A 12,465-nucleotide genomic window follows, 5' to 3' on the forward strand; every position below is an offset into this window, starting at 1 on the left:
AGCTCCTTTTCCTTTTATTCTATCCTTCCTGAATGTTGAATGCCCCTGGATGTTGAGTTCCCAGCCCTGATCATCCTGGAGCCACGTCTCTGTAATCCCAATCACATCATATTTGTTAACATCTATTTGCACAGTTAATTCATCCACCTTATTACGGCTACTCCTTGCATTAAGACACAAAGCCTTCAGGCTTGTTTTTTTTAACACCCTTTGTCCTTTTAGAATTTTGCTGCACAGTGGCCCTTTTTGTTCTTTGTCTTGGCTTTCTCTGCCCCCCCACTTTTCCTCATCTCCTTTCTGTCTTTTGCTTTTGTCTCCTTTTTGTTTCCCTCTGTCTCCCTGCATTGGTTCCCATCCCCCTGCCATATTAGTTTAACTCCTCCCCAACAGCACTAGCAAACACTCCCCCTAGGACATTGGTTCCAGTCCTTCCCAGGTGCAGACCGTCCGGTTTGTACTGGTCCCACCTCCCCCAGAACCGGTTCCAATGCCCCAGGAATTTGAATCCCTCCCTGCTGCACCACTGCTCAAGCCACGTATTCATCTGCGCTATCCTGCGATTCCTACTCTGACTATCACGTGGCACTGGTAGCAATCCCGAGATTACTACTTTTGAGGGCAAAAATTATTGTTCGACTTCCAACGAATCTTCAATTTCAAAAACCCCGCCAATAATTTTTACAATGCGGATTATGTTAATAAATTCATCATTAGCCAAAGATTTCCAAACACTTTTTATTCCATATTGCCTTACAAATTCCAAGATGTTAGAATCAGGAGTAAATTAGGGTTCACTATCAAACATTCTGAACGGGACACATTCCAGCTCAATCTTTGTACAATTTGGGAATCACAGATCATGGATCGATCCTCCGCACAGGCGGGAGTGAGACTAGAACTGGAAGTCCTTCTGTGAAAAGAGAAGAGGGACAGAGTGTTCAAACTGCCCCGTTCTGGTCTCTGGAAGAACTCCTATTCTGGGTTGTTGCACACGCAGGCCCCGGGTAATAAGCGGGTTCACTAACTAGAATTTTTTTTATTGAAAAGGGCTTGAGAGAGAATGAGGTGAATAAAGTCTGAGTCTCCCCCCTTAAAACAAGACCATAATTCGTCGGCAAGCGACCAGGGAGTGTTTGTAGTTTACTGGGAGGGACATTCATCAACGAAACTAAGGCTGAACCGGACAGTAAAACCGATTATCTGAAAATTCGTATCTAATTCTACCCTGGATCTTTAAATGCTGTCAAAAACACTTGCTCAGGAAATGACTACAGTAAATTGAGGTTAAAGGATGACGCGTTTGTGCAGCTCTTTCAGAGAGGTTGTGGGTGGCTCTTAAAAGAGCCGTTATGTTTGGGGTTTGTTCCGTCAGAACAGCGTGGAGCTTTACTTGGAGCTGGTGTACTTGGTCACCGCCTTTGTCCCTTCTGACACGGCGTGCTTGGCCAGCTCCCCGGGCAGCAGCAGGCGCACGGCGGTCTGGATCTCCCGGGAGCTGATGGTGCAGCGCTTGTTGTAATGAGCCAGGCGGGAAGCCTCACCCGCGATGCGCTCGAAAATATCGTTCACAAACGAGTTCATGATGCCCATGGCCTTGGAGGAGATGCCGGTGTCGGGGTGAACCTGCTTCATCACTTTGTAGATGTCGATGGAGTAGCTCTCCTTCCTCGACTTTCTGCGCCTCTTGCCGCCCTTCGGTGGCGTTTTCTTGATCACTTTCTTGGCGCCTTGCTTGGCAGTAACTGATTTTTTTTTTATAAATTCGTAGCCAATCGTTCTAATTCTCTGTCAAATCACAAACGCCAGAGGTCACCTTGCATATGCCAAGGATCACTCTGCGCCAATGCTCTTAGCCAAAAGGCCTAGAGCCACTGCACCGTTCCTGGAAGTACTGCAATACCAGGTTCGTGCCATGGAGGTGGATGGGTCAGGTCCCCCACACACCTCCGTGGAGGTGGATGGGTCAACCCACCCCACCCACCTCCTGTTTCCAAAAATGCAAGCATATACCTTCCTGACCAGGGAGAAACCACCCGGAGGTCATGGTGGCTGGTCAAGTTAGTTATGCATGATCTTAGCCAAAAGGCCGAGAAGCGACTGATTTCTTCTCTTCAGGCATCGTCTTGTTCAATCCAACCCAGACATGACGTAAACTCAGCTCGGAGCTCGTATTATATAGGCAGCCCCACACTCCGCCCACAGCCCTATGCTAATGAGGGATGGGTGAAGGCAACGATTGTGATTGGTTCATTCGCTGCGTTGTCAATTTACATTGTTCTGTAATTCTCTGATTGGATATTTAAAGAGACCAATCAGATTTACTGCTCACCACAATCTCAAATTCTTGACTTAGGTCATCAGTTACATCCCCTCACGAGCCATATTCTGTTCTTTATCGATCTCGATGTCTACATGTTCGACAGACATTGACCGGTTTGTATCCGAGATTGCCTGAGGGTCACTTCTGGTCAGGACATGGGAGTCCTACTGTGAGGGCAAAAGACCTTCACTGTCCTTCCGCCCTGATGCTGCCTTCCTCCCACCGTTTAATTCAACACCTTTCTTATCTGTCACTGCTGTAACTATATTAGTTGTTTCAGTATTACCTTCACTGGAATATGCCGTAGCTTCTGTGCCATAAACGGCCTATTTCCCTTAGCACAGGGGACATAAATTTAAAGTAATTGGCAGGTTTAGAGGGGAAATTTCTTCACATAGAGGGTTGGGGTCTGGAACTCACTGCCTAAATGGGTGGTCGAAACAGAAACCCCTCCACCCGAAGACCACCTAATAAGACTGTGTTCTTTTGCCATCTGGGGAGTGCACCCCAGCAAAACACCCACCCAGCACTGTGAGGGGAGACCTGCCCTCACAGCTTCCCTCATTCCCACCCTCCCATCTCCCTCTCTCTCTCTGTCACTCTCTCTGTCTCTCCCCTCTCTCCCTGAGAGCCCTTTCCTCCTAATTAAAAAATCAAGACAACTGAGCAGAGGGAGCAAGGCCCCTCCCCAATCATTAATTCGGGGAGAGGAATGCCTCATTAAGAGCTCCCTCTGCTCACACACTTAACGAGGCCTATTAAGACCATTAAGGCCTATGACTTTGGTGTGAGTGTAGCCCTTAATGGGACCCCGTGATGGCAACCCCATCCACGTCAGTGGCAGGGCCTGTTAAGACTTACGCGCAGGCGGTGTCCACAGCCACGGCGCCTCCTGTGCCTCCTGCTGCCCTGCCACCATTTAGATTAATAACTAAAAAACATGGGGTCAAGAGCTACACTCACCCTACTATGAGCATCAAGGAGTGCGTACGGGTGATGGCTGGGGTAGTCGGCCCCTCGGCCATTATCGCGGCCTCCAAGATGTCTGCGAAGGCTGTGTTCTTCCTGGGGTCAGAGCGGGTGGTGTCCCTGGCCGTTGAAAAGGGGCTCATGGTGGGCGGGACGTTCCAGCCAGTGGACCCTCTCGAGGCCACCATGCAGAGGGTCATTCTTTCAAATGTCTCGCCCTTTGTTCCTGCTGAGCTCCTGCTTCCCCCACCTACATCAACTGGGGGAGGTAAGGTCGGGGATTAACCTGATACCACTTGGCCTCAGGGAGATCAGCCTGCATCACGTGTTCTCCTTCCGCCGCCAGATTTTTGTCCGACTGGCGCGGGAGGAGACGACGGAGGGCACCTTCAACGTGGTGCTCGAGGGGACTGCCTACCGCATATTTTGGACGTTGGACGGCATGCGGTGCCATGCCTGTAGGGAGGTGGTGCACGTTCGTAAGAACTGCCCCGCCTCCAAAACACCAAAGGCGGCCAGGGCTGGTGCCGCCGCCACCCCTCCCCCTGGTAGTGTCCGCGTAGGTGCGCGGACATCGTCGGAGGCCTTTGTCTTCATGGCCTCCGGCGGGCGGTAGGGAGAGCGTCCGGGCGGAAGGAAGGCACGGAGGAAGGTTAAATACCTCGAGGCGGGGTTACCTCGGTGTGCCGGACAGCCCCATCACCGCGCTCGGCCTACCCATTGTCACCGGCAAGCGCGGGGTGCCCTGAGCCCATGCCCGAGCCCTCAACCAATACCGCAGAGGGGCTCGGGCGCGGGCAAGAAAAACAAAAGAGGGAAGTGCAGCGGAGGCCTCGGCAGACATGGAGGTCTCCCTGCCTCCGTGCCCCCTCAGACAAAAAAGGAGGCACCGCTCCAATGAGGCAGAGGGGGAACAACATCCCTCCGCGGAGAAGTCGGTGCCCGCCATGTGTCCCGTGTCCCCCAGCAGCGCTCACAAACCACGCCATAGGCGGGGGGAATCTGTCCCCAGCGAGGGTCAGACAGTCGAGGCTGCCCAGCCTCTGCCTCCCGGGGATGGCAAGGAAGATCTACCTGTTGTGGGGGGCGTGGGGCCGGCGAAGAAATGCATCGCCGCCGGGTCGGGCGTCCCGGGGACTGAGGCGGGTGGGGCTGAAAAGGCCGAACCTGAGCCTGCCCACCCAATATATAACATCTCCCGGGATCTGCTCGATTTTTCAAAATTTTAAAGAACCTATACACGCTGGGCTGGGGGGTGGCGGCGGGAAGGGGGAAGAACACCAACCCTCGCCCCCAACATTGGAGCTGGGGGACTTGGAGGACCTGGAGTGGTTCTTCGACCAAGTCTCTCCATGTTCCCCGGTACCTGGGGTGGAGGGGAAATCCCTTCCGCTGCCGCTTTCTGACCCAGCACCACAATTAAAAGTTAACAGAACCCAGTGGGGTCTCCTCTGCCGATGATCCTAGGGATGGTGATCGGGGCAGAGCCAGGGCTGGATGGAGCGGCCGCGCCATTTGCCGTACCTCGGGCGGTCGACCGACTGGCTGCTGGCGGCGACCTCCCGGAGGGGGACGGGGACTCGGTGGAGGACGCAGGAGAAGATCTGGAGTCCATCGCCAGTGAGGCGGTGGATCTCCTCGTGACGCTGCTGAGTCCCCCCTCATTCCTGTAAAGGAGCTCCGGGACTTTATGGTCCAGAGCCAGGGTCGCCGCAACCGAGCCCATCTGGCCCTGGAAAAATGGTCCGAGCCGGCGCTCCTCATCAGGTCCGTCCACGCTGCCGCTAATACCTTGGCCGCGGGTGGACCCTTTTCAAAGTCGCAAAGCCTTGAGCTGCACTGGCTCAAAACGTTCCTCACTGGGCTGCTGAGGGAGTAGAGGTCAACAAACGACTCCACCCCCCCCCCCCACAATAAGTTAAGTAGAGGTTGCACTATGCTTTTGTCACGTGTCGAAATCTCGACCTCCGAAAAGAATGACTCCGACACTTACCACTTACAGCTCCGGTAGAAGTTTCTTTAATTTACTTGCTCGCAAGGGGTAGGTTTCACTCAGTCAAGGGCTAAATGAACACCTCCGCAATGGTACAGCTTCACAAGATATTTATACAGTAAAACCCAAGTTCTGGCCTCTCCCTGTGTATTGCTCTGTCTCACAGTCAGTGAATACAGATAAAGAGTTAATTACTATATCCTGGTCCTGACATGGTGTCAAGATATTTCCTTTTGTCAGGGTTATCAGAAAGCCAAACGGCCATTACTCCATGAGTCATAGGTAATGGGCTATCACCTGTCTTGTATTGTGTCAGGATTGTTTCAATTTCCTGGTCAGTTTATCTGTTTGCATCAAATGGATGAGGTCTCGGAAAGAGATAATGGCTAGAAGATAAGGGTGGGGTGACATGGAACTCCTGTAGTGTAGACAATAGGAGAGCACCATGGGGGGTTACTTGTCTCAGCATGACTTGTCTCCTAGCTGTCTGATAACTATCAGCCATCTAACAGCAGGTTTAGCTGTTTATGCAAGCTGGCTGCTAAAATGCAGAATGTTCTGGAAGGGCCAGGACTCCATTTTAATCAAAAGGCACACAAATACCGTATGGTATCAGCTTAGATAAAAATACATTTCCACATTCCCCCATTTTGTCCTTCACAAGGACAACTCAATATGATCAAACCCTGTACCACAGATTTCCCCAGGGCTCCCAACCATCCTGATGCCCAACCCCACAAGGTGATACCGTCCTGGCCAACTGTCTGTTTATACTCTATTACCTTTTTCCTGATGTTTTCAGCTAGACTGCCGATTCTTCTGATTTATCTGGGATATATGTACAGCATTCTTCACCTATTAATGCGCATGTCCCTCCCTCCTTGGCTAGGAGATAATCTAAGGCCATACGATTTTGGAGAGCCACTGTTCGAATAGCTACCATTTCGTCATTTATCCCTTCAAAGGCTTGGGAAGTTGCGTTGGCTACTGATTCTACTAAGTTAGCCAGTTCCCGTAACTGCCATTCGGTCGATGCTATTCCATAGGGTGGCACCATTACCTTGAATAATCCGTTTAGCCACGTCAAATCCCGTTTAAATCTGTGGCTTCCATAGGCCTCCCTTAGAGTCCTTACTGATCTGATAAGGGGTACCACATATCCTAAGTAACAGGACCCTGTCCAGTTGGCTGGTAACCATGGGTAGGCTTTATGGCCACAAATAAAGTAGGTGCAATTATAGGACGTCAGCTCCTGGTCCTTTCGCACTGACCCTACTCGAGTGGTCTCACCTTCCCACCCTTCACCTGGTGCTTTGTTATGGACCGTTGTCCAGCCAACGGTTGTTATCTTTCTCTCAGTGGGATTAGTTGTGGCTTGCCATTTAATCATTTGGGAACACTTGCTGCGTCCCATTTCTGGTCCTTTTGTCTCATTACTCACTAGGCATATTATACCCTCAGGATTTCTTATTCTGGGAGTAATGCTTAGGAATGGAGGTTGATGGTTATTATCATAATTGGGCTGGTACCATCCCTGGAAGACTGTAAGTTTATACCCTGCCGACCTCCATTCTGTTTGCTCCTTCGTTTCTGGCCCCTTAGTTAGTTTTGTCCTGTTTTGCACTGTCAACCATTCTACCATTTCTGATTCGTTAAAGGGGACAGATCTCAGGGGAATACCCCCCTGGAGTGGACAGGTACATGGGAACATATCCAACAATTCGACAAGTTTCTTACTTGAGCATACCTATGACTCAGTGCCATAAATACGTTTACGTGCAATTCCCTTCGGTGGCGGGTCTGTACCCCTGGTGTAATCAATAATGTGAAGTAAAACCCTGTCAAGCCCAGCACCATCAGTCCCCATAGTCCATACAGTTCCTTATTCAGTCTTCCTTTTTCTGTTCCTCTGATTCCTTCGTCCCTTCCTCCTAGTCGGGTGCCCGTTTGCAATGGGATGCGTGGATCCATGTTGGTCTTTCCTTTACCTTGATTGCAGTATTGGTCGCCAGCAGGACCTGGTATGGTCCTTCGAATCTTGGCTGTAGACTGCTTTTCCTTTTAAAAATCTTGATGTAAACGAATTCCCCTGGCTCCAGGTTATGACACTTCCCTTCCGCTGGCTTGACTTGGGCTTCCTTTACCTGTGAATGAAAGCTGGAAATACATTTGGTTAGTGCAATACAATAATTCAACATATTTTCCTCCATTTTGTGGATGTCCATCTGTTTTGCAGTAAATGGTGCTGTAAAGGGTAGTCGTTGGGGACGTCCCATAACTATCTCATGCGGTGACAGGCCTGTTGTTCTGTTGGTTGCAGATCGCATTACCATCAAAGCTAAGGGCAGCAGTTCTGTCCATTTCAGTCCAGTGTCATTGCATAGTTTTGCCAGCTTATTTTTAAGCATTCCATTATATCTTTCAACAAGTCCAGCTGATTGTGGATGATAACTGCAATGAAAACGTTGATTAATCTGTAAAGCTTTACACATTTCTCTTATGACAGTTCCCGTGAAATGTGACCCGTTATCACTGGAAAGCTTAGCAGGGATTCCGAAGCGCGGTACAATTTCTTTTCACAAACATTTAGCAACAGTAGTGGCATCGGCCTTTTTACATGGAAAGGCTTCAATCCATCTAGAGAACACATCTACAATAACTAATACATACTTGAATCCAATACACATAGATAATTCAATAAAATCCATTTGTAAATGTACAAAAGGCCCGACTGGATTTGGGTGGGAGGCAGATTCTACTTTTTCCGTCTTACCCGGATTCATTGTCTGACAGGTAACACAATTTTCACAGATTTGTTTTGCAATTGCCAAAATACCTGGTGCATACCAAGTTGCCAAAATATAATCTGCCAATCCCCCTTTGCCTGCATGTGTGAATGTATGAACACATCGGGCAATCCATGGAAGTAAGGATCTAGGGGCCACCACGCGGCCGTCATGGTGAACCCATATTCCTTCTGGATTTTTATAACATTGATCCTTCGTCCAGGTCACCACCTCCTCCGTACTGGCCTGTGTCTGAAAGGCCAGCACGTCATTAATAGTGGGTGGCGGGTCTGAGCAATTACTGTTCCTTAGTGGGAACAATGACACCTGCATCCCCCCTTTTGACAGAGCTGCTGACTTAGCTGCATTATCAGCTCTGGCGTTCCCAAGTGCCACCTCATTCGATTGGCCTGTATGTGCCTGGCATTTGATAATGGCAAGTTTCAAAGGGCATTGAATGGCTCGCAGGAGATTTTCCACTTGTTCTGCATTTTTGATTGTCTGAGCCTGTTGCATAGCATAATAAGCTGCTGCCAACGAAGGAAGACATCCTGGTAGTCCGCGTGCCACTGGGTCTAATTAGGTACTGAAATATGCTACCGGTCGCTGCCTGTCCCCATGTAACTGAGTCAAAACAGATTGTGCAAAACCCGACTTGTGATGCACAAATAAGTTGAATAGCTTAGTGTAATCTGGTAATCCCAAGGCTGGTGCTGAAGTGAGGGACTGCTTAAGGTTCTGGAAAGCATTCCGGGATACTTCATTCCACATCCTTTAAGCATTGTGAGAATATTTGTGTGGGCTTCTGAACTGGACGAATCTGTGTGTTACACGGACTTCTCATTTATGCTTATGGTGATTCACAGATCACAGAATGTAAAGTACTTGTTTTCTAATTTTATTAAAAGGCTTCCAAACCCAAGATTTTTCCAATGCACCCAAAATGTTGATCAAGAGATCACCTGAAATATCTCAAAATCCCAATTCAACTATTGTACTGTCACTCTTTATCAAAAAAAATCCTCTTACTGAGCTAGAAGCTTTTGTACCAAGAATTTACACCAAGGACAATGAGAGTGTACTCCCCCAGCCTGCACCTCGAGAGACCCACAAAGGCTTTTTAAAAAAAAAAAGGCATTACAACATTTAACCACCGGGACCATGTCTCAACAAACCTATCCTTTGTGCATTTCCTAGCTCCGTAACCTCTCATCCGAATAAATCCACACCTGCGCTTCTAACTTAAAATGTCTTAAACTTCCCACATGCAGGACAACACTATGAAGGGTTAAAAAAACTTCACTTTGTTTGAAAAAGTGGGTGGAGCTAAAACAAACAGGCAGTTCCACAACCTTTCCAAACAGGCTTCCAGACACAAGGAAAAAAGACAGAAGCACTCTCATTCAAAGACAAGACATTCACGCACTCTCATTGAAAGACAAGACATTCACAAGTCTCTCTCCATTCAATAAAGCTTTTTCTTTTGCTAGCTTCATTTTTTTTTGAATCCATAAGTCACTATCAGGTTCTCTTTTTTTTTTACATTTGATTTACTTCCTCTGTTAATTTTACATGGACTTGAAGAATCGGAACCCAGGCCTTTTCTATTACTTTCCTTTTTTTTTCCTACCTGGATCTCTGTTTATAAGACACTCCTGGAGACAAGTTGTTCTCTCTAAATTAAATGAACCATCGGGTGGAAATGGCCTGTTTTCACCCTTAGTCCACTTTACCGTTTTTGTTTCTTTGGTCAATTGAAGACTGACCACAATTCTGGAGCATGACATAGGCTGGTGTGCCTTTTGTGGTGTTTTAACTTGCTCCGGCACCCATTCTGGATGATTAAGATTTTCCCACAGTTTCTGATCTCACAATCCTTTCGGCCAACCGAGTTCTCTACGCCCACTTCTCCTGGCCGTTACGTGGCCTGAAAAGGCTCTTAATTCGGGCTCAGTCTGGGTGTGTGAGATATGTTGGTACGAACCAATCGTAGTTGATCAATCAGTTACTGTTTCTTTTCTTAATCAATCCTTGTGTTTTTTTTTTCCCGAATCACAATTTTCCCTAGTGACTCTTCCCGTTTCTCTAATGGCAATGACTCACAAAGGTATTGCACCCAACAGTAATACAAGGACAACAAACAATATTCCCGTGAGTACACAAATCATAACCTCTAAACAAACTCTCAGTCTGCGTTGTACGTCACTACAGACCGAGTCCTTAACTTATCCTAATAACAGCTGATAAAACTTAAGGTTCCGTACCCAAACTCTTTGATCGATTGCGCTCTTTTTTTTTAATAGTCTTATCACATAAGAACCCCTTCCGAATTAAAAACAATAAAAATCTTATCACATAAGAACCTTCGATCGATTAGCGCTTTCTTTTTTCTTTTTTTTTTAATAGTCTTATCACATAAGAACCCCTTCCGAATTAAAAACAATAAAAATCTTATCACATAAGAACCTGGAACCCTTTTCGATCGACTAGCGCTCCCTTACCTACTGAAACCTTCCCTGGGCTGTTTCGAGATTTTTCCAGAACCTGTTCTCTTCTGCTGGCGAGCTGAGAAAGAAATGGTTATAAAAAAAATACCTTTAACTTTTAAATGCCGAGTCTTGTAGATGCAGTACCTCAGCTGTGGACAACAGATTACATATGCGATTCAACAGTGAAGAAACCTCTCGTGAGCAAAGGCTCACCTTGTTTGGCCACCGAAGCCTTTCACTGGAGAGGCACTATGCCTGTATCCGTTTTACTCACAGAACAGAGAGTATGCATCTCGGTGGAACCTCCAATAACTGTCGAAATCTCGACCTCCGAATAGAATGACTCCGACACTTACAGCTCCGGTAGAAGTTTCTTTAATTTACTTGCTCGCAAGGGGTAGGTTTCACTCAGTCAAGGGCTAAATGAACACCTCCGCAATGGTACAGCTTCACAAGATATTTATACAGTAAAACCCAAGTTCTGGCCTCTCCCTGTGTATTGCTCTGTCTCACAGTCAGTGAATACAGATAAAGAGTTAATTACTATATCCTGGTCCTGACATGGTGTCAAGATATTTCCTTTTGTCAGGGTTATCAGAAAGCCAAACGGCCATTACTCCATGAGTCATAGGTAATGGGCTATCACCTGTCTTGTATTGTGTCAGGATTGTTTCAATTTCCTGGTCAGTTTATCTGTTTGCATCAAATGGATGAGGTCTCGGAAAGAGATAATGGCTAGAAGATAAGGGTGGGGTGACATGGAACTCCTGTAGTGTAGACAATAGGAGAGCACCATGGGGGGTTACTTGTCTCAGCATGACTTGTCTCCTAGCTGTCTGATAACCATCAGCCATCTAACAGCAGGTTTAGCTGTTTATGCAAGCTGGCTGCTAAAATGCAGAAAGTTCTGGAAGGGCCAGGACTCCATTTTAATCAAAAGGCACACAAATACCGTATGGTATCAGCTTAGATAAAAATACATTTCCACACACGAAGATAACCATAGCCAGTCTCAACATCAACGGCGGCAGAGAGGCATGCCGTAGATTTATCTATTTTTTGCTCCTGCAGGAGGGGTAATATGCGGTGTGCTTCCTGCAAGAAACCCACACCGTTCCGGGAGATGAAGCCACGTGGCTCCTGGAATGGCAAGGAGAGGTCCGCATGAGCCACCTCACCGCCACTTCTTGTGGGGTGGCCATCTTGCTGGCCCAGCATTTTCAGGGGGAGATCTTGGGGGTCGAGGAGCCCGTGCCAGGCTGCTTGCTGCACGTCACGGTTCACCTGGGGGACGTGCCATTCCATCTCCTGAATGTGTACACCCCTCAGCCTGGCCCGCAGCAAGCGCGCTTCTTCAAAGAAGTGTCCGCTCTTCTTGGCTCCGTCGACGTCGGCAACTGCATTGTCCTCGGAAGGGATTTCAACTGCACCCTCGAGGCGAGGGACCACTCCGGTGCCCCGCAGAGCATAACGGCGATCGAGAAGTTGAGGGACCTGGTCGGGTCCTTCGACTTGGTGGAGGTCTGGCAAAATCTCCATCCCGACACCAGCACCTTTACTTGGGTGAGGCCTGGAAGAGGATGGTCCAGAATCGACCGCCTTTAGGTGTCTCGGGCGTATGTTTCCTGTGTTCCGGCGGCCTCCATGCGGCCGGCGCCTTGTTCGGACCACCACCTGGTGTGGGCGGAGCTCGCTTCACTCCGCGCGAGGACGGGGTCCGCGTACGGGCATTTTAACAACCAGCTGCTGGAGGACGCATGGTTCCAGGACTCATTCCATCATTTCTGGGCTGACTGGAGAAGGAAGCAGGGGGGCTTCCCCTCCTTGAGGTTATGGTGGGATGTGGGCAAGGCTCACGTCCGTGTCTTCTGCCAAGAGTATGCGAGGGGGTCGACCAATGGGCGGGCG

The 12,465-nt window shown here is 48.5% G+C and overlaps 2 protein-coding genes and 1 pseudogene across 2 annotated transcripts in view; all 3 read right to left on the reverse strand.

The window, feature by feature from the left end:
* Window positions 1–1,386: 1,386 nt before the first annotated feature.
* LOC139274111 (histone H2B 1/2-like) lies at window positions 1,387–3,886 on the reverse strand. The gene is made up of 2 exons (XM_070891154.1): window positions 3,708–3,886; window positions 1,387–1,729 (listed from the first exon to the last, which is right to left on the reverse strand). Exons 1-2 carry the CDS (start codon window positions 3,884–3,886, stop codon window positions 1,387–1,389), a joined length of 522 nt encoding a protein of 173 aa, XP_070747255.1.
* Window positions 1,867–2,098, reverse strand: LOC139274324 (U2 spliceosomal RNA; annotated as a pseudogene).
* Window positions 3,887–5,846: 1,960 nt separating the features above from the next.
* LOC139273586 (zinc finger protein 214-like) overlaps window positions 5,847–12,465 on the reverse strand; it is a 59,383-nt gene continuing 52,764 nt past the window's right edge. The window contains exon 3 of the transcript XR_011595233.1: window positions 5,847–7,439. The gene's annotated coding sequence lies outside the window, so the exon portion shown is untranslated. The remainder of the gene's footprint in view (window positions 7,440–12,465) is intronic.

This window comes from Pristiophorus japonicus, chromosome 9, assembly GCF_044704955.1.
Source record: "Pristiophorus japonicus isolate sPriJap1 chromosome 9, sPriJap1.hap1, whole genome shotgun sequence".
Classification (NCBI taxonomy): domain Eukaryota; kingdom Metazoa; phylum Chordata; class Chondrichthyes; family Pristiophoridae; genus Pristiophorus; species Pristiophorus japonicus.